The following is a 24,378-nucleotide window of genomic DNA, read 5'->3' as shown; positions in this document are numbered from 1 at the left end:
CTCTGAGCATTGAGCTTCATCCCATGACCTGGGATCATGACCTGAGCTGAAATCAAGAGTCAGATGCTCAACTGACTGAGCCAACTGGGCACCCCATCTGGGACATATTTAATAAGCAGACTTTAAGGTTACCTGGCTTGTCATATTGCCAGAAACCTATGCATTTATGAGCAATCCTTCTTCCTCTTGGGAATATCTGGGAAGTTCTCCTGGGATCTGCCACACAGAGACGCAGGGTACGCTAGACTGGGCAGGAGGTGTGTTAACCCCTCTGTCCAGTGACTCCCGGTGTGGTTTGGGCAAGCCTCAGTCTCCTCTGGCCTGACTCTGATCATCAGTGAAAAGTGAGCGTGATTACACCTGATTCCAAAGTTCCCATACTCTAAAATGTTCATTTTGATGGAGTCCCATTTGCTCTGCTGTACTTTGCCGTAACTGCCACGGGGCACTGTGCTGAGTGCTGGAGAGACCATGCCGAGCAAGGTGCTCAGTACCCACCTGACCACGCAGCACTCAGGCATTCAGCGGGGAGGACAGGCAGCCGAGAAGTGAGGCTGGTCTCCAACGTTGCGTCCTGGATGGGGTGCATGGAGGGGCTAGGGGACATCTCTAATGAGCATCCCATGAGAAGCCGGGGAAGGCTTTCCAAGGTGGTGACATCTCAACTGAGAACCGAAGTGTGACAAGAATGTGTCCAGGTAGAAGAGCAGGGCACACTCTTCCACGCAGAAGCATAGCATAGGGAAGATTCAGGGCAAGGGAGGGTTCCGCTCACGGGAGGACCTGAAACCACACAGTAATGCCTTAATCAGTGGCCACATCTTAGATGCAATATCCAGAAGCCAAATCCTAAGCTGGATGCACTCATTGCAGGGCGGACCGGGGTGGGGAACATCCCCTTTTAGGAGGTGGGAGCCACCACAGCAGCATCAGCCAAAACAGGCCATGCTGGGGAGTCTGGCCCTGCGTGTGCCCCCAGCGTGTCCCAAGCAAGACGAAAGCACAGCACGAGGATCCTGGGATGCTGGCTCCCACCCTGCACCAGAGGTCCAAACTAGAGATAAGCTCAGTGTCAGGAAGCAAGTGGGTGCCAGGATAAGGTGGTACCTGTTCAAGGGCAAATGGAGAAAGTTCCAGGACGATCTCCATGTGTGGCATGTCCAGGTGTTGTGAGCAGGTGTGACTGTGGCTTAACACCAGGGGGCAGTTAGCTACTCCTTCGAGGACAGTGAAGACCTGGCTTGGAAATCGTAGCTACGGTATGTTTACGGTATTTCCTTCTGACTTTACTTACTTGTTTTGTTTGTTTGTTTGTTTCTTAGGGACCCTCTGGACCACCAGGAGACAAAGGGCCCCCGGTACAGTATGAGTGAAATGAAGGGCTGGGCTTCATGGAGAAATTCTTTTCTAATTAAAGCAATTTTATATTGGGGCAGCTAAATGAAAGTGGTTTCTGCAAATCCCTAACATTAAACAGTTCCAATCTCTAGAAAATAACCGCCAGTCTCTGGAGTGGTAGATTAGGAACGGGATGGGTGGTCATCGAATCCGGTGTGTGTGTGCTAGAGTTGGGCAGAATGAGACTGGCTTTGCTTTTTTGGCGTCTCTGCATCACAGAAGGACAGCATGGCTTGATGAATTTTATCTAATTACCAGCAGAACTGCTTTTGAGTCCTGACTTCACCACCCCCAGCCACATTATCCTGATCAAGTTGGGGGGGGGGTCTCTCTTAATCCGTAAAGTGGGCATGAGAGACCCATGGGCCTTTGCGGAGCTCCGATGGACTAAATGTGGTGAAGCCACAGGAAAGCTCTCCATAAACTTGTTCTAAGGAGTGGCCGCCATGGATGATAAGCATATGCATGCATTTACCAGGAAAATGTGAATTTCTACAAACTGCCCCCAGAGCGGGAGGAGCTGCGTATTAGCACCGATGATGACATATTTTGCATGAAAATTCTGTGCACTCAGTGATTTCTGAACCGAGAAATGGCGTTTTTATACCCATTTTTTATAGATGAGAAAACAGAGGCTCAGAGCAGTTAATTGATAGCCATCAGATTTCAGAACAAGTTAATGTAGCATAGCAATAGGGTTGGTGATATGGCGGATGGGGCTCCTACAGAGGGGTCGATGTGAAGGGGACATTTTGGGAAGTCCTCAGAGAGGCAGGGTTTGCTCCTGAGCTGCCGTGTGGCACAGTTCCGGCACCTGCCAGGACAGAGAGCTGATTCTATTTAAGGAAGATTTCCACAGGAAGGGAGATCCACAGTGAAAAATATGTGTGAGAATTCCTGATACTGTCCAGAAATTTTCAACAGAATGGGAATGATTTTCTAATAGAAAGTAATAAATGTCCTCTACGTAGTGGACACTGTGCACAGCCGGCCAGCAGCCCACCAGATGCAGAGGGGTGAGCCCCAGTGCGCTCACCGCGGGAGCTGACCCTGTGACCCTTCCGCTCAAGGAAGGGACCTTCCTCCTGGGGCCTGAGCAGGAGGGCTCACAGTGAAGGTGTTCCAGAGCATTCTGTGTGTGTGTGTGTGTGTGTGTGTGTGTGTGTGCGCGCGCGTGTGTGACACTCCCACTTCCACAGCAATGGGGAAATGAGTAATCACTGAGCAGGGAATCTTGGCACACGCATTATATCAGATTCCTCATAGTAACAGGCCATTTGTACAATGGGAACCAACTATTGCCAAGGAATGGGGGACCTAATTTTGCTTAAGCTGTTGGCGAGTGACTTACCTTCTTTTTTCCTCAGGGATCCCGAGGCTTACCCGGATTCCCCGGCCCCCAGGGACCAGCTGGCCAGGACGTAAGTAATGAGAAATGGTACCCACTCAGCTGGGGTTCTTATGGACCCCCCTGGAAGCCCACCTCCACTGTCTCCCAGCCTCCCCTTGACCAGGGAACCCCCGGAGGAATAGTGCTTCTCCACTAATCCCTGCGCCTTCCCCAGGAACATTTTTAGATTTTTGATCTATGACCTAGGTTGATCGTGACCTATGATTTTGTATTGTCTAGTTTTACTCCTTATGCTTTTGTGTTATGCTTTCAGAACCTCATTAGCTCCCAGTGTCCCATACAATGCCTCCTTTTTTTTTTTTTTTTTTTTTTTTTTTTTTTTTTTTTGTCAATTTCCTTACCTGGTCCTATCTGCTCAAGTCAGGTGCCATGGACTTGTTCTCCACGGACTTGTTCCTGACCCATCCCTGCAAGGGCTTTCTCCCTTATCTGATGCTAAAGATGCATCACTTCTGACATCGTGACGACGGTAGTCATCTCTTAGTATCCATTGTCTGGCTTCTGCTCAGATAGATCTGAGCTCCAAGAAGATAGGGACCATGTGTCTTCTACATGGGTGTTGCTCACTGCATCCTCTGACCGGATGGTAGGCTGGCAACAATGAGTTCCTATGAAGCAAAGATGTGTGGCGCCATTAAGCGGTAGCATTTACTCTTAGACGTGCATCTCTCCATCTATACTTTCAGTTCACTATGGGCAGGGACGATCAGTCACCCTCCCCTTCCCTTCCTTGGTTCCACTGCAGAGGAGGAAGTTACACTCTAGAACCTGTCCACATATTCTCATTTGCCTGCCCCAATCTCAACGTGCTATTAGAACCAGTCCTGCTCTCCAAGCTGGCCCTTTCACCTGTGTTTGGAGAAGGATGGTGGGATGTGTGCATGAGCCATTTGCAGCTTTGCATTTTGGATAGGAGTCATAGGGTGGGCATATTCTAAATATTTGCCACAGTTGAATACTTTCTGGGAAGCACTGAGTGCTCGGCTGAGGTTTCAAACCATGCCTTTTTATTGGTGCCAGTCTTTACGGTTGGGTGAATTTTTTCAACCCTGTTACACTTGGCGGATGCAGAGGTGGGGGGCCATGAGCAGAGTGGCTCTGGATGATGAGCTTAGCACAGTTAATGTTTCATTTCTTTCTTCTCTTAGGGTGTACCAGGAAATCCAGGAGAAAGAGGGCCTCCTGGCAAACCAGTATGTCATCTCACTGTTCTGGATGAATATTGACTCTCAAGTCAGGGCTCCAGTGAGAATAAAACACAACTCAGATGGTGTGAGAGGCTGAAGGAGGGACTTCTCACAGAGCCACGGGCGGGGGGCTGATCTGAGATGCTGGGGAGCCCAGAGATAAGCCACGGTGGGAGGCCGACATGGCCATGACCCTGACCCCAGTTTTCAGCACCAAGCGAGAGCACAAGGGTGGGGAAGGGCTGCCAAATTGGAGCTGTCGTTGTGGGTTCAAGGCCACTGCCAGAGAGCTGGGCCCAGCATGGGAGCAGAGTCTCCCCAACTCCAGTTTCCTGAAGGTGGCTCTCCTTGTCTACCTTAGCCAAGGCTAGCAGGTACTTAGCCCCATGACACGTTCCCCACGGGGCAGCCTCAGGTTGTTGAGTAGGACAGAGGGTAGAGAGTGGATCTGGGGGCGGGCAAATGGACCCCACTGTACCTTGCAAATCCTAACTGGCCCATTTCCTGCCCCTGTCTAGTATGTGAGCGCCATCTGGTTCCCCTTTTATATGATGGGAATGGTGGTAGCCATGGGGTTGCTGGGAAATGGCTGGTCCACGTGCTGGCTCCTTGGTGGTCTAGCCCATGGCTCCCACTTGCCGGGAAATGACTGGTCCTGCACGTCGGCTCCTTGGCGGTCTAGCCCAAGGCTCCTGTGGGCTCCCTCACGTGCATCATGTATATCCCCCATGTTGCTGTTGGCAGAGAAGCCCAAAGGCTTGGCCAAGTGACCCAGCCACTGGATGGGGTAGAGGGGGCCCTACAAGGAAGGAGTGGTGAAGATGAGCAATCCAGGCAGGCAGGCAGCGGTGCAGACATGGGAGAAACTGGTCCACTGATCCACTGAAAGACGTTACCCAGGAGGGAAGAAAGGGTAGCATCAGGGCTGGGGATTCTGAGGTCACAAGGGGGAGATCATAAGTTTGGTTCTGAAACCAAGATGCTCACCTGCCAGAAGCTTCAGCTCAAGCTGGACCTGAGAGCGTGAGTGTCCTGTAAGCCTGACCTTGAGGATTCAGACAAGCACCCAGGGCTCAGAGGCCACTGTGGGTGCCAGCAACCTTCACACCCTCTCCTGGGGTGCTGGGCACAGAGGAGACCTGGATGGGGATCCTGGTCTATTCAGAAGGGTTCTGGAGGCCGTACCCTTGTGACATGTGACAGGTCATGTGAGAGATTAGGGACCGCTCACTCACCCTCCTCCTCTGCCCAAGCCAGCTCTGCAGCAGTGAAGTCAGCCCCGCAGAAGCCACGTCATTAGCCCGGTGCAAGGCCCCGATGACGCGAGGGGAGAGTAAGGTTCAGGCCGGAGACTAAACGGGGGTTCAAATGACCTCTGCCAAATCTAGCCCTTGACACCTCTCTGCAAAGAGAATTAAGCCAGCACACAGACTGCTGGCAATGTGCAGAAGCATGACTGTCTTATAGCTGGTCACCTGCAGAGGGAGAGGGAGAGAGGGAGGGAGGAAGGGGGAGGAAGGGGAGAATAGAGGAGGGAGAAGAAATAGGTCTGTTTCTCATCACCATTAAATTTACTGAATGCACTGCCCACAAATGGTCCCAGATGCATCCCAGTAGCTGTTGGGGTCTCTGCTCTTGGTGGTCAGAGGGGGTCCCCAAGCTCCCTCAGGCTCAGTGATTCACCGGGAGGACTCCTGGAACTCAGGAAGGCAGCTCCACTCACGGTGATGATGACGGTTCCTTATGGAGGGAGGACACAGGTGGCAGCCAGCACGGGAGGATGTAGAGGCACGGAGCACAGGGCTCCCAGTGTGTCTCCCCTGGAGGGCTTGTGGGGACAGCACTTCACTCCCCAGCAGTTTCCTGGGGTCGCACGGATGTCGGAGGGCAGCAGGTGCTCGGGGAAAGCATGGCACGTCGCCCAGAAAGGAAACTCACCCAGGCCCTACCAGGTGAGGCGTGTGAGGGCGTCGAGGTTACCCGTCAGGAACTGGCAAGGTCAGAGTGAGTGGGTTTGGACGCCCCTGGCTGGCTGAGTTCGGCCTTTACTACACGGTCCCAGAGCACTTCTCCGGCGCTGCACCCACAGGACTCCTGTACTGGGCATCCCCGTCCAGGGTTGGGCCCCTCTCTGCGCCTCTAGGGGGGACTCTTGGGCAGCAGATGGGTTGAGGGTGAAGCCCGTGAGGATCGAGGGAGGCAGGACAGGGCAGGGGAAAGGGAGTCTTGGCCTGACCCCATGGGGACCTGGATCTGTGAACGGCACCACGACACTGTCCCACCTTGACACGAGGCCGCTGTGTGTCACCCCTTTATGGGTCAGTCCTGCATTTCCAGCCTGCCTCCCCGGCAGCTGGTGGAGTGATACACGAGGAGGCGAGGAGGGCTCAGACTGGCCTCAGCACTTCCCACTGTCTGTTTGCCTACCTGTCTGTCACTCCTGGAATGACCCATGTGTGAGTGACTCCTCAGAGGCCAGCCTGGCAGACGGCTAAGCACCTTGTGCCCAGCCTCGGAAGGCACTGCACCCCACAGACCCGTTCCTGTCTGTTCTTATGTGACCTACCCCGAGAGGTTTATGGAAGAGGGTACAAGGCATTAATTAAACTCTTCCCCGAGGCCACGCTGCACCTAGACTGAACATCTGCTCCCTGTTCTGTCTCTGTGAGTGCTGCCTGGCTGTGTGGTCTGGTGTGGCCCGACTCTGATTACACAGGGGGCTCTCATGGCCGCATGGAAACATCGCAGCTCATGCGACACCAGCAGCATGCACATGTCCCGATTTGAACAGTACTAACTTCCCAGGGAAAAATGTAAGGCTTCAGGATAAAACCTCTTTCTGCTTTTAAATTAAAGTTTTAATAAACAATATTGCAGAGGTAGGCCTTCCTGTAGAGGGTCTCGCTCAGAACGAGGGAGGTCTCGGCTTCTGTTGTAGCAGCCGCACTCAAAGTGAGCTCTGCCTGTGGGGCTGGCACTGCCTGGGCACCTCCAAATTGGAGTCTGCCAGCCTTTGTCCTGGGTCTCCACCTTGGGTCACAGTCCAGAGGGTCTGTGATAGAGCACCTGTACCCAGGAGCCCGGGAGACCACACCCATCCATAGTCACTACCAAGGTTATCCTGGGCAAACGTACGTGGTGCCACCGACACATGGCTTTGGTTAGCCGCAGGGTGCGGCAGGAGCCCTGGAGGGTCAGGGAAAGGGGTTTGGTAGCCTGGAAAATGGTATTGGTGTCAGCGTCCCCAGGATGCTAGAGGTAATTCATAATTCATAAACTCGAACACAGGCTTAATCAAAAGAATTCAGCAGTGTATGTTCACTTGTGGCCACAGGCTTCCCATATTATAGAGGAAAATCTAATACCTTCCCCTGGAGACTGGATTCTCTGGCACTCTTTCTCTGTTGCAGAAGTTAGAAGTTTGCAAAATAACCATGTCCCTCTACTCCAGTTCTACCTAAGAATTCTCTCTTCCTTCAGTGTCTGCCTTTTAAGCATTGCTTTCCCTCCAGCTGTGTGTTCCTTATACCCCTGTATGAACCCAGCCTCCACCCCACCTTGGCCATAATCCTAACACAGCACACTCCAACTCAGTGGGTTTGACTGCAGATTTGGGGACCTGCAGACTTCTACGTACATACCTTCAGAGGCTCTGTAATTACCCCTGACTAATGAGATCCCCTTCCCAGAATTAACACTCCTTCAACCCATAATGAAGGGCGAGGATTAGAATGCGATTTCACTGGGGAGAGCTGGAAAAGTGGCTTTAAATTCATAGTAGGTTGTCAATGACTGATGGCAACGGCTCTTACCCATCTGGGGAATCCAGGATAGTGCCTCCCTTTGCCTTCCACAGCACCCATATGACCTATGAGGTTTTGAGGGGGGCGGGGAGGAGAGGCCACCAGGAGAACGGGCCAGCAGAAGGGGACTGGGGACCAGAAAGGCTGATGTCAGTCAGACTTGGTTAGGACTGACAGCCTGTATGGTGACCTCAGAAGTGACTTCTTCCCGTGCCACCTTGGCTTGGGACATATGCAGGGCTTTTTGCATGGTGTGCAGGGCACAGATGAGTTCTGCGTGATGGGGCACACTTTGAAGCCCTTACACTGGGCTAGAATGGGATACACTGTGTGCACGTGTCTGTGTGTGTCCGTATTGACTTCTTTTTACTTTGGCAGGGGCCTTCTTCTCTACTGTCTCCAGGGGACATAAATCTCTTGGTCAAGGTAAAAGCATGAAGCAAATGTGCATACGTTTTGAAAATGGTGATGGGGAGTTGGAGATCTCAATAAGTTGTGGGGGTTTTTGTTTGAACAACCGTGTGTTAGTGTCAATGAGGCCAGCAGCTGTTGAGAACTCCCTGTGTGCCCGGCGATGTGCTCAATCCTCTTTCTCGTCTGGCAGCCACCAGCCATGGGTGTCAATTTAACTTTAAGTTAACTAAAATTAAATGCAATTAAAAATTCGGGTCCTTGGTCCCACTAGCCACGTTCCAACCACATGATGGCCAGATGTGGCTAGAGCCTGTCTTATTGGAATGACACAGATACACAGCGTTTCTGTCCTCACAGAAAGTTCTCCTGTGCAGGCCTGTGCTAAATGCTGGGTGTGTATCTCTCTCCTACAATTGCTCTAGGAGGTTGGTACCGTTTGCATTGTAGGTTGGCATGTAAGGAGCCTGAGACTCTGAAGGTCAGTGTCTTTCTAGGAATGCAAAATCCAGTCCTCGCTGATTTCAGAGACTGACCTCTAACCCCACACAGGGCTGTCTCTCGTGTTCTGAACAGGGGGCCGTAGGCAGAGTCAGGCAGCTTGGGTGTGCGTCCTGCCAGTGCAAGGGCCAGGGTATGGGTGCAGGGAGGTGAAGGCCGCTGCTGGGCCCCTTGGCCAGGAGGAGACCAGATCTGGGTTCAGACTTAGATGGTTTTCAGAACCTGTCCATCTTGTCCATGAATGCCGAGAGCCTTGAGAAGCTGGACATCCCTCTGCTGAGATTGAGCCAAGACCACTAGGTGTCCAGGTGCCTGACCAAGGGCCTTGGGCCTTAAATGGTGGAGGCCAGGACAGGCTGTGAGCAAGACAGATGCGTAAGGCCTGTGCTTCAGAAAGAACAGTCTCACTGCAGTGAGTGGGGAGGACACTTTTCCTGGCTCTGTGTCAAGCCTTTGTCTTAATTTAGGGTGAAGCTTGGCATTTGTGTGATCAGCCTCTTCCTCACTTCCTGCATTCCAAACACTTGGGTGATGCCAAAACAAACAAACAAACAAACAAACAAACAAACAAAACAGAGTTCATGTCTGAGAGCAAGGGAGGAAAACAAAAGGGAAAAGAAGACCTTTCCAGAAGCCTGAGATTTGTAATCTCTGTACACATTGAGATGCCTTGATAGAAAGTTATACATTTTTTTTAAAGTAGTAGTAGAAAGTCTTTCCTGATTTTAATTGACAAGAGAAAGCTTTTTTCACAGTCAAGGACATGACAAGAAATCATTACCTATTGATTCAATTCCTTGTTTATCGCAGGGTTTTATGAGCCTAAATCATTTCTCATAATTCCATTGCTCTAGAAGGAGCTGGCTTTGCATCAGCCCTGTCCCTCCCCTGCAAGGATTTCTACCTCAAGACGTCCCAGCCTTTCTGCCAATGATAACAGTAATGTGGAGCCTCATGCTTTATGGCTACAGCATTGAAAATGACATTTAGTCAGCTTGGTGTTCCTTACCTGCTACAGGGTGCAGCTGTGTTCATCAGAGCAGCTGGGGACCCCGGAGGGAAGTGGGCACCCACACTCAGGGTGGTGCCTGAGGCTCCCTGGAGCCATGGAGCTGCGCTTTGCCTGGAAACCCTGTAGACAACAGCCTGGGGCCAAGTGGGTTTGCCCAGGTCAGCAGAGTGTACTGTTATCGTTCCCTACTTTATAGCAGGTTAAAGACTGCTGGTCTGGGCCAGGTGGCTGGTGGAAAGTCCCTCCCTTGCTGAGAAGGCACCTTTTATTGCAGAATATTTATCTCTGCCCCCAGGAATTTATACCATCACATACTTCATTCTCATAGTTGGAAAACTGCCTGGGTAGAGAGTTCATCTCCTAAGAGTCCTGGTGAAATGAACTTCCACAATTGGATGTGTGCCCAGCAAGGTCATCCTCAGGATATCTCCATCAATCAGATGGCTCCCTTGGAGAAATATTATTTCATCTGATCTTCACAAACAACCCAGTGGGTGGGCGCTGTTACGTCTGCATTTTACAAAGGAGGAGGTTGAGCCCAGCTGGGGAAGGCACTTACTTGTTCAAGGTCACAGAGCTGGATGATGGCAGTGCTGAGACCCAAACCTAGTGTGTCCAGCTGCTGGCCCCCGTGTTTAACGCCCCTGTCATCTGACTTCGTCTTGCATGGGCCAGAGCTTGTGACAGCTACCTGATAAAGTACAGGTAGGTGGAGAGTTTCCTGCCTGTCACCTGGAGCTTGGACGGGTAGGCTGCACAGTAGCCCTTTGGCAGGGATATTGCAGCAAGGATTCAGGTATCTGGCAAGAGGTTGGGTAAGATGACCTGGAGGTTCTCTCTACTCCTGGAAAGCAACAACTGCTTTCTTCACAAAGCAAAGTCTGTGGCATTCCTCCCTTTGGTAGGCATTTTCTGGTGCAATTACCTGCTGTACTGTACCCTGCTGACTACCAACCCAGTGAGCTGGGTTTGATGAAAACATCCCAGACAAAAGAAAGGGGGTAGAGACCGAGGGAATCAGCATTTATAGACCCCACACAAAGAACCCTGCAACACAACTGGGGCTCTGCCTGCATTATTTCATTTAGATATTGTAACAATCCCCTTAGGAAGGAGAATGACCCTACGATAAGGGAATGGACTCAAAGGCCTTGAGTGAGTTGCTTGAACAGCTCGGTTAAGTAGAGAAGTTGGCAGCCGGTATTGATGACCAAGGGCATCTTATCGGTAGATGAGGCAAGACAACAGATTCAGGGAAGGAAAGACTAACAGAAATCGCAGGGGTACATTAGCAGCTAGATTCGTTGTGCTGTCACCATGTGCCAGGCATGGCGTCAGGCATTTTTCATGCTTTATCTTGTTTATTTCTCACCGGACTTTGAGGTCCTCTGTTCACAGATTAGGAGGCTGAGACTCAGAGGGGTGAAGCCAGGATCCCAGATGGGCAGAGGCTTCGTGTGGTCTCTTGCAAACAGAACCCTATTTAGTCTCAAGGCATTTGGGGTAGCCCAGGACCGGGAAGAACCGGGGGTCCCAGGGGCCAGAGTGAGCGTAGATGCGACTGCAGGTTGGGGGGCTGCTCTCACTGTGTTCCCTGGATTCCTGGACTGGGTCAGTGTGGTAAGTCCAGCCCCCACACTGTTAGGTCTGGGGACCTGCTACAACTCATCTTCAATGAGCCATCCTACACAGAATCTGTGACGAAGACAGACCCAGGCTGCGAGCCCTCCAGAAATTGGAAAGAAATAGGGAGGCGGGGAGATTTTATATTAGGTAGATGCAGATAACCCCTTCGTGGTGTGTATCCCACCACAAAGAATGGTTCAGGATCACCACTGTGTCCACCAGTGCCTCCAGCCACAGCTCAGTGGCCAGAATCTCTGGTGCCCCCAGGTTAGCCCCATTCCCACAGAGCGTACACCCATCGCTGCAGAGTTTCATAGAGATACCTCGTTTGAAAGAACCACAAGAGAAGGTCTAGGAATAGGGGATTTCCTCCCGAATCTGCTATTCTTCCAAACAAAACACACCAGCCAAAACCAGTATACTTTGGTTTGTGTCTTTCACCTTCACTCCGTACACCCCAACATTTGGCACTCCCCAGCCTCTAGAAAACATTCAACCAGCGGCTCAGACCACCTGCTAAAAGAAGATGGCACAGGACGTCAAAAGGTCAGAGGGTCAGTAGGGCAGTTGGGTGGGTTAGTTCATTTACTTACTGAACTCGTGATGGGCAGGAGGCTCTTTGCTCTGAATTGGGCATGTAAAGATAAAGCAACTCTACCTCTGCCTCTGAGAGCCCACACCTTCTTTTTGCGTGGTGGGGAAGGGACGGACCTGTACACGGACCACGTCAGCAGCGAGGCAAGCACTTCAATAGCAGGAGTTCCTGGGGCTGTGGGAGCAAGAGTCAGAAGCAGTCCCCCATCTGAAGCAATCAGGAAGGCTTCTTGGTGCAGGAGATTTCTAAATACTCTTCAAAGGTTGCATATGAGGGGCGCCTGGGTGGCTCAGTCGGTTAAGCATCTGACTCTTGATAACTGGTTCAGGTCATGATCATGTGGTTCCTGGGATTAAGCCCTGCGTCGGGCTCTACACTGAGCATGGAACCTGCTTGGGATTCTCCGTCTGTCTCTCTCTCTCTGCCCCTACCCCACTTACGTTCTCTCTCTCTGTCTCTCTCAAAGTAAACATTTGTTTAAAAGGTTGAATAGCAGTGAGGCAAATGAAAGGAAAGTAAGCCATTCAGAGTTGCTTTTGTGAGTCAGAAACCATCCTGAGTTAGAGACCAAGAAGAATGCTCAGTTACCCACACTGTCACCGTTAGTATGCAAACGTGCAGCTGCCACGGGCCTATGCACACGCCTCTGGCGGAGCAATCAGAAGGCTGTGGTTGGTGCATTTGTTTTGTGCCAATGGACGCCATGTAAGCATGAACTCTTCAAGACGTGTACTCACCAGGTCTCAAACCAGAAAGGTGTGGAGCCTAACTGGATGCTTTGCAAGTAGTTTTGCACTGAGGGAGTCACCGAGTGCAGGCATGAATTGAGGCTACTACCTAAATGCACTGGGAATGATCTCACATTATTCTAAGTGCCTCCTCTGTATTATCTCATCCAATCTTTGTCACAAGAGGGGAGGGAGGATTGCAGAGAAACTAGCAGGACTCTGGGATAGGACACAGGCTACAGTGTGGTCAAGCCAGTGAGTTTTATTTGCTGCACACTGCACTCCAAACTGCAAGGTCTTGGGATGACACAGACAAATTAGAAATCATGTTCCCTGGGCTCAGAGGACTTCAGAATCATGCCAGGGACATCACTCACCTGCCTCAAAGAAGTAGAGCAAAGGTCAGTTCCTGGGACCATTTATGAAATGCTTGCTTTGGACAAAGAACAATGCCAGGTGTGTGTGGTCACATTGGGTGTGTGCCCATTGCTTCCTTTGTTCGACTGCTTTGTGTACAAACCACTTAGGCAGACGCACAAGACAGAGAACTTGGCTTCCAGCTTGGTTCTGTCGCCAGCTTCAAAGACGGGACATGTTATTTTGTAAGAATACTAAATGTTTGCATCAAATCTGTAATGTTATTAAATGCTCACAGGGAGTGGTGCACTGTTGACATCATTGTTGTGGGCTCTACTTCGAGCAGTCTGGCTGGCTAGAAGTAGAGAGAAGGGAGGGAATAATCCAGATGTATCAGTACTAAAATCTAATTTAAGATTAAGAGAAAAATGCAAAGTTAGACACAAATGCTCTGGGTAACGACTCGATCCACCCGTTTGCTTTTATATCACTTGCACGTGTCTCCTTTTGCTCTACCAGTAACTATTACTTACTGTCCCCAGGATGTGTGCAATGACTGCCCTCCAGGCCCCCCGGGCCTTCCTGGTCTGCCAGGTTTTAAAGGGGACAAAGGTCTCCAGGGAAAGCCAGGGAGAGAAGGCACAGAAGGGAAAAAGGTAAGGAGAAAGGGGGAAACTTTGTCCTTGTCCCCGCGATGAAATGTATCATCTTTGGAGATCACAGCCCTGCCTCTCTGGTACAGATGTGGGGGGAGCCTACTCAAGGGTGTGAATATGGGAGGCAGGGGGTCATCTTGGGTACTGGCCACCCCATTAGACGTGGGCTATGCCCATGAATGCATGGTCACACTCAGTACTGCCACCTGCCCACACCCTTTGCTCAGACATGCTGGATGGAGGCAGGAGATGGAAATTTCAGCGGGAAATCAGTGAATAGGTGTGTCAGGGCAGCAGCTTGCTGGTGACTCTGGGTATAAGCTCCAGACACGGATTCTTACTGTTCTTTTTTCGTATTCCTGCTACAGGGAGATGCTGGGCCCAGGGGCCTCCCAGGGCCTCCAGGAATCGCTGGACCACAGGTCAGTGAGCCCTCATTGACACTGAGTGCATCCTTTCTGCTCATGTCACTGGTTAATCCAAGTTTGAGGAAGAGTAATGTCCAGTGTGAAGGAATAATGGTTTTAAAACAATGACACCCACATTCAGGGTCTAACCATGGCTCCGACTCTCTCAGTGGCCTTGGGAAGGGGCACTTGAACTTCCTGAGTCTCAGGTTACTCCTCTACAAATGCCTCAGTGGTTGAATAATGAAGTGAGCTAGTGGGTTGGAGTGGGGAGTCCTCACTGGTTAAGACTGGAGCTTTGGGGTCAGAGGGCTCTGAATTTGAATACCAGCCCTGGGTCGAGTCAGAGCTGTGTGGTCTCAGGCAAAATCTTTGGCCCTCTGGACCTTAATTTCACCACCCAATAATAGAAAGAATAAAAGCAGCATCAGGGGGCACCTGGGTGGCGTGGTTGGTTAAGCGTCGAACTCTTGATCTCAGCTCAGGTCTTGATCTCAGGGTCGTGGGTTCGAGCCCCATGTTGGGCTCTGTGCTGGGTGTGAAGCCTATTTAAAACAAAAACAAAAGCAACTTCAGAGATTTGTTAGAATTGGACGATGTGATGCACAAAAAGAACTAGTCACTCAGTAAATAACCTCATTAGGCAAGTGCTGTGCCAGTGTGGGTGAGTGTTACTACCATTCACAGGAATGATGAGGCGCCCATCTAAAATGGGCAGGGAAGCTCTGTGCTTTCATTGAGCCAGGGAGACCAGCCCGGGAAGAAGGAGCTGTGATCTCGACCATAGAACAGGAGGGGAGGCTCTGGCAGCCGAAAACAGGTGTCTGGGCTGTGTATTTGAGCTCCTTGTGGTGATGGTACATAGCTCTAAGCGCGAGAGACTGTGTGAGTGCAGACGTGGGGCCAGGAGGGGAAGAGAGCTGACCCTCCACCCTCCGTCGCCTTCCCCCACCGTCAGTGCCCCTGGGGGCTGTCTCTCATCACTACCTTGGAGACCCTGTGCTGTTGCAAGCTATGTACGCTACCCTACCCCGACATTCAGGAGCAAATGTGTCACTGTGTCTCTTCCTGTGGCCTGGCTGGGACATGGCGTGGCTTGTCTGACATGAAATTCAGCAGAAAATTGTCAGTAGGAGAGAGCGAGCTCAGGAGCCAGACCTCTGGAGTTGGCATTCCCACTCAGCAATGACCTTGGGCTAGCTTCTTACTTTTGCCCTTCCCTTTCCTGCTGGCAAACTGAGAGGTATAAAAGCAGTCACCTTCCAGGCCTGTGGCCCTGAGAACTGCTGAGGGTGCCTCCACCAGACCTGGCACTATGCAGGCCCAGCACCAACCTGCTTCTCCTGCTTTTTTAGCCCGTGGGGTCACAGCAGTGACAGGGCCGGGACTGGGGTGAGGACCTGGACGTAAGATGTAAGGGAAGCCCAAAACCTCAGTAACCAAGATAAATAGGACTTTAGTGCAATATTTTAAAAAGTTTAGAATTAGTACAGTTGATTCACAAGGAACAAAATGTCACTATTTTATTTTTAAAGTTTTTTTTAAGTTTATTTAGAGAGAGAGAGAGAGAGAGAGAGAGAGAGAGAATGAGTGGGGGAGAGGCAGAGAGAGAGGGAAAGAGAGAATCCCAAGCAGGCTCCTTGCTGTCAGCACAGAGCCTGATGCGGGGCTTGATCTCATGAACTGTGCGATCATGACCTGAGCTGAAATAAAGAGTCAGACTTTTAACTGACGGAGCCACCTGGGCACCCCAAAATTTTCAATAAAGATGGGACCTAACCCTACACTTGAACCGTTCACCTTCCTTAAACCCCTAATCCCAGCCCTGTGGGAGCCCCATTTATTTACATTTGTATAGTTTGTTCATCTCGGATTATTTGGCACTGATTTTGACTTTGAAGAACACAGCATTGGCCTAGTATTAATTTTGGATACTGAGCTTTCCAGAGCTCCTTACATGTTACACCCAGGCCAAGTGCTCACTTGCCTTGCTCCAGGGTCAACCCTGAAAATGGGGTTGGACCTCTTATTATTATATTAGAAGGCAAGGAAGCCAACACTGCGGGGTAAGAGCAGGGCTCTCACTGGAACAGTTGGGCATCAGGATGACAAACATCCAGATTTCCCAGGCCTGCCTGGCGGGCTAAGACATAGAGTGTTTGTGATCCATAGACTTTGTGAAGTCTTACAGGGTTTTGACATACCCAGGGCTCTTGCTTTAGGAACTACAGCTATCAGGTTTCAGTGTAGATGGAATAAGAGATTTTTTCCTGGGCAGTGTTAGTTAAGAGACACCCGTAAAGTGTAGCATCACCTGTGCTATTTACCCTGAATTACTCCCCCTTTGTGGGGTCATCAGCTGGGGCTAAGCTCCTCGCCTGGAGGATTCTGCATGCTACTTTCAGCTGATCCTTAAGTAACCTTTGCTGTCAACTCACAGGCTGCTGGGCTTAGCCTCTGCTGAGGAAGGGCTTTTTATGCAGAGAAACAAAAGCAAATCAATTAAACAGATAAGGAGTTCCCTCCACTAAGTAGGGATTGTTTTCTTTATCGGCCCAATCCCACTTGAAGTGCTGGTGTCTTGGGACAATGGCTCTGCCTTTGTTCCTTGCTAATTCGCTTCCAGAGAGGGTTTGTTCCTTTACATATTCAGAGAAAGCCAAAGAATGCTTCCACCCGGAAAAAGAACAGAAATTATGCTGCAGCTGAAAGACAGGGTTCTAGCTGTCTCCACTTGGGAGTCCATCATGACCTTGAGAAGTTGGCAGGTGTTAGGGTCCACCCTACATAATGAGCTCCCAGGCAGTTACAGTGGGCAGCATACGCAGTATGCTCAGGTTACCTGCTTTACAATATCATATCTTGCAATGGTCAGCATCATGCTAGGAGGTACACATATTGTCCCATTTTACAGATGAGGAAGCAGAGGCTTAGCAAGATTTAAATGCCAGTACTACCAAACTACTAAGTGATACTGCAGAGGGGAATCCCTGCTGGCAGGACTCAAGGACCTCCTACCCCCTGTTAGTATCCCCTAGGGGTTTAACCCTAGTAATATTAGGACCAACTCCAGCACCAAGGACAGCTCCTGGTGGGGCGGAGGCTTCCCCTTACCACCACCTACTGTTGGGGAAGTGAGTCACAGAGGAGTTAAATAGCTCATCTGAGGACTCACAGGCTTGCCTTGATTCTTGGCTTCAAACCCAAGCCACTCCATGCTCGTTATTCATCCCACTCCACTCTCCAGAAAACAGACGGGAGGACTGTTTCATTTTCTCTCGCTTATCAAACAAGATCTCAGCTTGACCTGCAGACATGAAGATGAATTTGTACACTGAAAATGCTACCGGTGGCTGAGCACTTACAAATATTTTCTCGTTCTTTCGTAGCCAGACGTCCCTGTGTTCACTGGTCATGTGCATCACCAAGGGCATTTGTTTGTTTGCATTTGCAATCCTGCATCTGGGAAATCAGCTTCCCTAAGATTTATCTTGCAGATTTGCAGCGGCTCTGACTGCTGGCTGGGCCTGGGGAGGTCACTGTCATGATCAATTACAGCTTCATTCTAGAGCTTTCATACTGCACAAAACATTGACTTTCAGGGATGGGGTCTGGGGATAGTGGCAATTTATTTGACTTTTCTGAATCGAGGGTCCCTCGTCTCTAAAAGAAGAACCATATGGCCTATTTCACAAAGAGGATGTTGAGGATTAAACAGGGAGGCATTTATAGGGCATCAGGCGTGGTACCAGCTGGGTACAAGGAAGTGCTGGGTACATCTAACTGTAAGTGGTCCTCCTAGTGGTTTCTCTGTTTGAATGAATAACAACTGTAGCAAAGGGTCAGTAGAAGAGTAAATGGCTTGAAGGAAAATAATGCCATTGGGCAAAGTGTTACTTAGGAAGGCCACCTGGAAGAGGTGATTTTAGTTGCATTGGAAAGTGAGGCAGGGATGTGCCAGGCATCCTGGGGGACAGGTTTTCTAGGCAGTGAGGTAGCCCATGAAAATCCAGGGACAGGCCTTATCCTGCTAGTAGCAGAGACTTCGTTAATTTGAGAAAGTTTAGGCCCTGCCCTCAACAGTCTGTAAACCCCTTGAGAGAACTGCCTTTTTGGTGGATTCACAGAAACCCACATCCTTAGAGCAGCCCCTGGTAGGAACATACCCTCTAAGTAGTTGTTACATCATGTGCTTAGCACACAGTGACGTGGAAGAAATGTAATTAAAACCGAGACAGAATCTCCTCCCAGTCCAGAAAACCTCTCCATGAAGGTGGAAGAGAAGGAAAGCAGTCCTGTTACTGAGTAAACATGGCTGCAGAGGGTGAAGCACATCAGGCAGAAATCTCCCTCTGTCCTGCAGCCAGGAAGCTGCACCTGCTGCGTGCAAGTCCTCAAGACCAACAATAACCGGGCCTCAAGTAAGAGGACTTCATAGCACCAGGTGTCACGTACGTTCATCCTAAATTTTCCTGGCAATTCAGCGATCGTCTGTCTTAGCTTTAAAGAAAGGAAAAACGGGCTGTCCGTCTTAATGACGGGAAGTGTTCTGCAACTGGGAGCGAGGTGCCTGGCTTTTCATTTGGGCTCCCTTCCCCACAGAGGCTTCGAGACAGAGACCGAGGGGGGGAGTGCTCTCTTTCTGGATGATTGATTACATTTCAAAGGGACGGTTGCCAGGTCCTTGAGAGAGACATTTCTGAATCCTAGATCTGGCAGGACTTATTTAGCTGTTAAAAGGATTTACATACATTTCAAAGAGAAAGAACCCCACAGTGACACGTTTTCTGAAGTAAATGCTCTAAGAAAAAGGTTTGGGGAGAGAATCTCTTCCCTTCTGTTCATGGGGAGATTTAAGCCCTTACAATGACTCTGAATAAAGATCATCTAAGAGAACTGAGCTAGTAATGAACTAGCAATGTCCCTAGAATATAAAGTCCAGGTGGGCAGGGACTGTGTTGTTGTTTTATTGGTTGCTGTATCTCCAGTGCTTAGAAAGGTTCCTGGAGCATGGTGAGTCAGACTTCTAGACTATAGATGCTATGTTCTTGACATTAGAAAACCCGTGGGACAAGGTGTCATGCCCAGGAAAATAGCCAGAAAAGTAACTTGGGCAGGGAGAGACAGTTTGAATACAGACAGATCTGCATTAGAGTCCCAATCTTGCCTTTCATTAGCTGTGTGACCTCAGGTGAATGACTTAACCTCTCTGGTCTTCAGATTTTTTTTTAATCTATACACTCTGGTAATAACCCCCACCTCCTAGAGTAGTCTTACTGACCACGTTACATAACACAGGGGTGCCTGGGTGGCTCAGCCTGGGTGGCTCAGGTTGAGCGTCCTACTCTTGGTTTTGGCTCTCACGGTTCATGAGTTCAAGCCCTGCACCGGGCTCTGCACTGACAGTGCGGAGCCTGCTTGGGATTTTCTCTCTCTCCCTCTCCCTCAGCCCCTCCCCACCTCATGCTGTCTCTGTCTTAAAATAAATTAAGAAACTTAAAAAAATAAATACATAAATTAGACAACACAGACACGTTGAATATTTTTTGCATCAGCTCAGGATGTAAACAAACAAACCAACCAAAAATACACAAAATGGGATCTCATGTGGGAAGGGCCCGGCAGCATGCGGGGTGGGTGGGTGGGGGGTTGGTGTAGGGGGAGGGGGGTGCGGGTAGAGGCTCGGTAAATGTCAGTCCTCTCTTCTGGAAGGAAGTGAGTCAGGGGTGGGGGTGGCTGTGTATGCTTTGATCCTTAGCTGCAGCGGAGAAGGAGACAAGGACAACTGTGGAGATCCTTGAGCTGCTGACATTTTCACTGCTGGGACTTGAAGCCCAGACTGAGGACTGGGATTTGAAAAGGAACCATTTACTTTTAAGGCAGTTGTCCTGAATGTCAGAGAAGCCGTGTGCTATTCCGTCACTTTTCATTGAGGTTATAATACAGACAGTGTGCTGGCTTTATACACTTAAAAGCAGTAGAAATAATGACATGTAAAAATGACGGAACAAATGCTCTTCCCCTTTGAACCTCTTTTCTTCTCTCCTGCACACTGGCCTTTGACGTTCTATAGGCATTCGTTCACCTAAGGCTCCCAACGCACCTCGGGCAGGCGGCCAGGGAGCATTACGAGGTAGTTACAGCCATCGGTGAACTGCTGATGTGGGACACAGTGTGTCCACGCGGCTGGACCCATGGTGAACTGGGGGACTCTGGACTTGGGAGGGCTCCCCTAGATTGATCTGCGCCCCCATCCTTTATTTACTGGATGTGCAAACCCAGAGCAAAGAGGGGATATGATCTGCTCAAGGATGCACAAACAAGATATGACAGGCCTGGAACCAGATCCAAGACTGACTTACTGTGAAAGACTTATTTTACTGCATAATGCCTTCTTTTAACGGAACTGACATGTTTTTGTTTCACGACGTTTTACCGAAATACATTTGTTACCACATTAAATGCAAAGCCAAAATATGTGACAGTTAAGAGAGATTAGAACTTTTGAGTGTTACTTCCAAGGTTAGTCTATGAAAAATATTTTTGGTGGGTTGCATATTGTGAGTGTCTTGACCACAGTGACGATGACAGTGGCGGTGATGATGGTGATGGTGACAGTGACAATAATGATGGTGAGGGTAATGATAATGGTGATGGTGACAGTGACCATGGTGATGATGGTGATGGTGATACTGGTGATGCTGATGCTGATGATGACGGGAAAGATGACAGCTAACAATGAATTTATCACTAGCTCACGCACTGTGTAGATTTTAGGTCACTTAATGCTCACAGCAACCCCATGACAAAGGGGTTGTGTTAATATTATTTTAGGAATAAGGAGACAGACAATTGAAGCAGGTTGCCTAATGATAGACTTACTAATGACAAAGCCAGAGTTCAAGTATAAAATAATCCAAAATACTAATTATACTAATATTTATTGAGCTCTTGCTGTGTTCTGAGCTCTCTGCTGTACTTCCCAGGCGTCTGATTTTATTATCCCAACATTTCACGGGGTAGGCAATCACTATTTTCTCTATTTTATAGAGAAAAAAGACATTCTACAGTTTGGGGTTGAAGTGACCCACTCGAGGTTGCACAGGTAGCAAGGGGAGGAGCAAGGAGGGAACATATGGGCACAGCCATCTCCCCCAGACTGTGGACACTGCTGCCCTGTCCACCTTCTCAGCTCCCCCTCCTCCCCACCCTACACCTGCTCTGCAGGGCCCCCAGACCCTGCTGATTCTGCCTCTCCCCTCCGACATCCTCACACCCCAGTTTCCTCCTGACCTCCCCTCCTCTCTTCATGCTGGCCCTTCCAACCACCCCACACTGGGTCAGGGAGCCCTCTGGAAACCGAGGATAGTCACGGCTCCTTCTAATGGTTTCCGGTGCCTGCAGCTCCATCCAGGTTCAAGGGGTAAACATACAGGGCTCTCGGTAACCCCCACCAGCACCCCACAACCCCATTAAGGCATTCCACCATCGGTTCCTCAACCAGACTCCCTTAACTTCTCTCTGTGGACACCCTGCCTGGCCTACAGCTCAGACTTAGTAAGAGTTGATGAAGAAAGAGTACATGAATGAATGAATGAATGGGTGAACGAATGCATGCGAGCTTTTTTCTTTCGCAATGTAGTTCTAGCAGAATTTCCTGTAATTTTCTTTCTTTTTTCTTTTTCTCCCAAGGGAAGTAAAGGAGAGCGTGGTGCAGCTGGGGAAGCTGGACAGAAAGGTGACCAGGTAAGAACTTACTTTATAATGAACCTGGAGAGGTATCACTGTTCTTCCTAGATAAATTTCATTCTGCCATTTCTGACATCACTGCTTGGATCTTCCTTGCCTGCAGCAGGATTTTTTTAAACCACATTTTCATGGTTTCCAAATTGATTCCTCTGGTTCGTGATGATATTCCCCTTCCCCAATTATCTGAGGATATTGCCTTTTCTGGTTTCGTTTGGTTTTACTGAACCCTCTTACCTTTAGAGCTTTTTGTTTACTGAAATGGTAGTCACCCATTACAGCATGCCCCCTTCTTTCCTCCCATCATTCCTCAGGTGCCTCTTGTGTAACTCACGGTGCTAGTTGAAATCCTCCCCGGATGCCCCTCTGCACTCAGTGCCCAGCCAGCCCCGCTGGACCACGTGTCCGAGTGCATCGTAAGGTAGCACCCGTGACAACAGAAACCCCTCTTTCTGCGGATTCAAACACGGCAGCCCCGTCATCTTTTATCCAGGGTCACCGATTCTGCAGTCCCAGCTCCCCAGCCTCCAGCAGCCTTTCTGCCATTTAAGCTGGCTACCTTCTCCTGCTTTGCTTCTGTCACTCTTCCCTTCTCCTTTTCCTCTCTTGCCCCTGTGCTCCCCCCATCACCCCTCTGTGCATCTCTCCATCGGTCCTCCTTGTCAACCGGCTGCATGCTGACACAGCCCCAGGCTCTGAGATGCATGGTGCATAAGGACAAATCCCTGACCTCACAGGGCTTTCTGTTCAGTGAGAAGGTGAGGCAGGTGAGCAGGTACTCCAGAGGCAGTGAGGTAAGAGCTAGCTATGCTCAAGGTCTGAATGACGTACTTAGCTAAAATTCCATCTGTATTTGGAAAAACAAACGTGTCCAGATTACTCTTGCCATAGTGAATTTTCCTTTTTTTTTTTAATATGAAATTTATTGTCAAATTGGTTTCCATACAACAGCCAGTGCTCCTTCCAACAGCTGCTCTCCTCAATGCCCATCACCCACCCTCCCCTCCCTCCCACTCCCCATCAACCCTCAGTTTATTCTCAGTTTTTAAGAGTCTCTTATGGTTTGGCTCTCTCCCTCTCTAACTTTTTTTTCCTCAAATATAGTACATTCTATCCTGTTACAGCTTGTGTTTTCCAGCAGCAGGAGATAGAGGTGGAGGGCAGGGAAGTCTCTTCCATGGTGGTTTGCGGTTTATTTGATCCTATAAAACGTTGTCTGACTAAAACTAAATGTTACACGCAATACACTCTAGCTTGCTTAGCTCCTGCTTTAACACACATGGACTCCTCTCTGCCCGGAGATGTGAATCCCTTTCCTAAAGTAACTGCAATGTTATTATAGTGTAGATGCCATACCGGAACAGAAACCGGAACAGCTTCCATTTGGGAGCATATGTTGCACGTGCATATGCATTTACTTGTTTCCAGATTGTTATCATGGGGTGTCTCAAGCCTACACAAAAGTTAGAAACCATAGTAAGAAGACCCCCCCACCCTTAGACCTACCACCCAGCCACAGGATGTTGTAGCCATTATGGCCGCTTCTGTTTTCACCTGTGTCTTCAGCCACACCGTCTTCCTTCACATTATTGTGAAGCAGATCGCTTTCAGGGTAGGTTTGGTTTTGTAAATATTGTTAGATATTTCCTCAACCTCTGGAAATACCAAGAATATATTAAAAAAAAAATAAGGTCTTTCTGTTGCCAGCGTCTTTATCCAAAATTGTTATCGGAATGAGAAGCTAGAGTCTGGATTGTCATCTGATGTTTGGTGGCTGCCAGAGTGAAGAGCTTCTTAGGAGTCGTCGTTAAGAACTGCCTCTTGGGTTTCCCTAGGGTCATCCTGGAGTTCCTGGTTTCATGGGACCCCCCGGGAACCCTGGGCCACGGGTAAGTGATGATTTTGAATCCCCTCCTCTTTTGGCTTTGACATTTGAACGCATTTCCATACTCCCTGGAGATGGGGTCACGTTGGACATTGCTCTTACTTTGAGGACTGGGCTGACACCTGAACGGTGTCTCAGGTTGACCGGAGAGCGTGGGTCCCTGAGGCATCTGGGGTTGAGGACCAAGTGATATGAGTAGCACCAATGGGCAGTGAGGCTAGGGTGCTTGTAAGGGCCAGGAGGGTGTTGGCAGGGATGGGCAGGCTTGGTTAATTCTTAATCTGTATCTAGCTTGGGCAAGGGAGGCCTGAGATCACTGCAAAGTTAGGATCTTAAGTAAAAGATGTAGAAACGGATTCCCCTGTTCCATAGGAAACTGTCCCACAGCAAGAGACTCTGGGAATCACAGCATCTGTATAAGCACAGATTTTCCTGGGTTTACTAGAGTCAATAATAATGACAACTAATAATTAGTATTATTCAGTATGACCATTTTCTTTAAAAAAAATTTTTTTAATGTTTATTCATTTTTTTTTTTAATTTTTTTTTTCAACGTTTTTAATTTATTTTTGGGACAGAGAGAGACAGAGCATGAACGGGGGAGGGGCAGAGAGAGAGGGAGACACAGAATCGGAAACAGGCTCCAGGCTCCGAG

The 24,378-nt window shown here is 49.5% G+C and overlaps 1 protein-coding gene across 5 annotated transcripts in view; it reads left to right on the top strand.

The window, feature by feature from the left end:
• Positions 1–24,378, top strand: part of COL22A1 (collagen type XXII alpha 1 chain) — a 259,317-nt gene that overhangs the window by 188,772 nt on the left and 46,167 nt on the right. For all 5 annotated transcript variants that reach the window (XM_042923636.1, XM_042923634.1, XM_042923635.1 and 2 more), the window contains 8 exons: positions 1,323–1,358; positions 2,766–2,819; positions 3,958–4,002; positions 8,178–8,225; positions 13,572–13,685; positions 14,054–14,107; positions 21,785–21,838; positions 23,674–23,727. In XM_042923636.1, the coding sequence (XP_042779570.1) occupies positions 1,323–1,358; positions 2,766–2,819; positions 3,958–4,002; positions 8,178–8,225; positions 13,572–13,685; positions 14,054–14,107; positions 21,785–21,838; positions 23,674–23,727 (459 nt within the window). The remainder of the gene's footprint in view (positions 1–1,322; positions 1,359–2,765; positions 2,820–3,957; positions 4,003–8,177; positions 8,226–13,571; positions 13,686–14,053; positions 14,108–21,784; positions 21,839–23,673; positions 23,728–24,378) is intronic.

The sequence above is a fragment of the Panthera leo genome, chromosome F2 (genome assembly GCF_018350215.1).
Source record: "Panthera leo isolate Ple1 chromosome F2, P.leo_Ple1_pat1.1, whole genome shotgun sequence".
In the NCBI taxonomy this organism is placed as follows: Eukaryota; Metazoa; Chordata; class Mammalia; order Carnivora; family Felidae; genus Panthera; species Panthera leo.
Note: the sequence above shows the minus strand (reverse complement) of the source record. Positions and strands in the feature narration are given on the sequence as shown.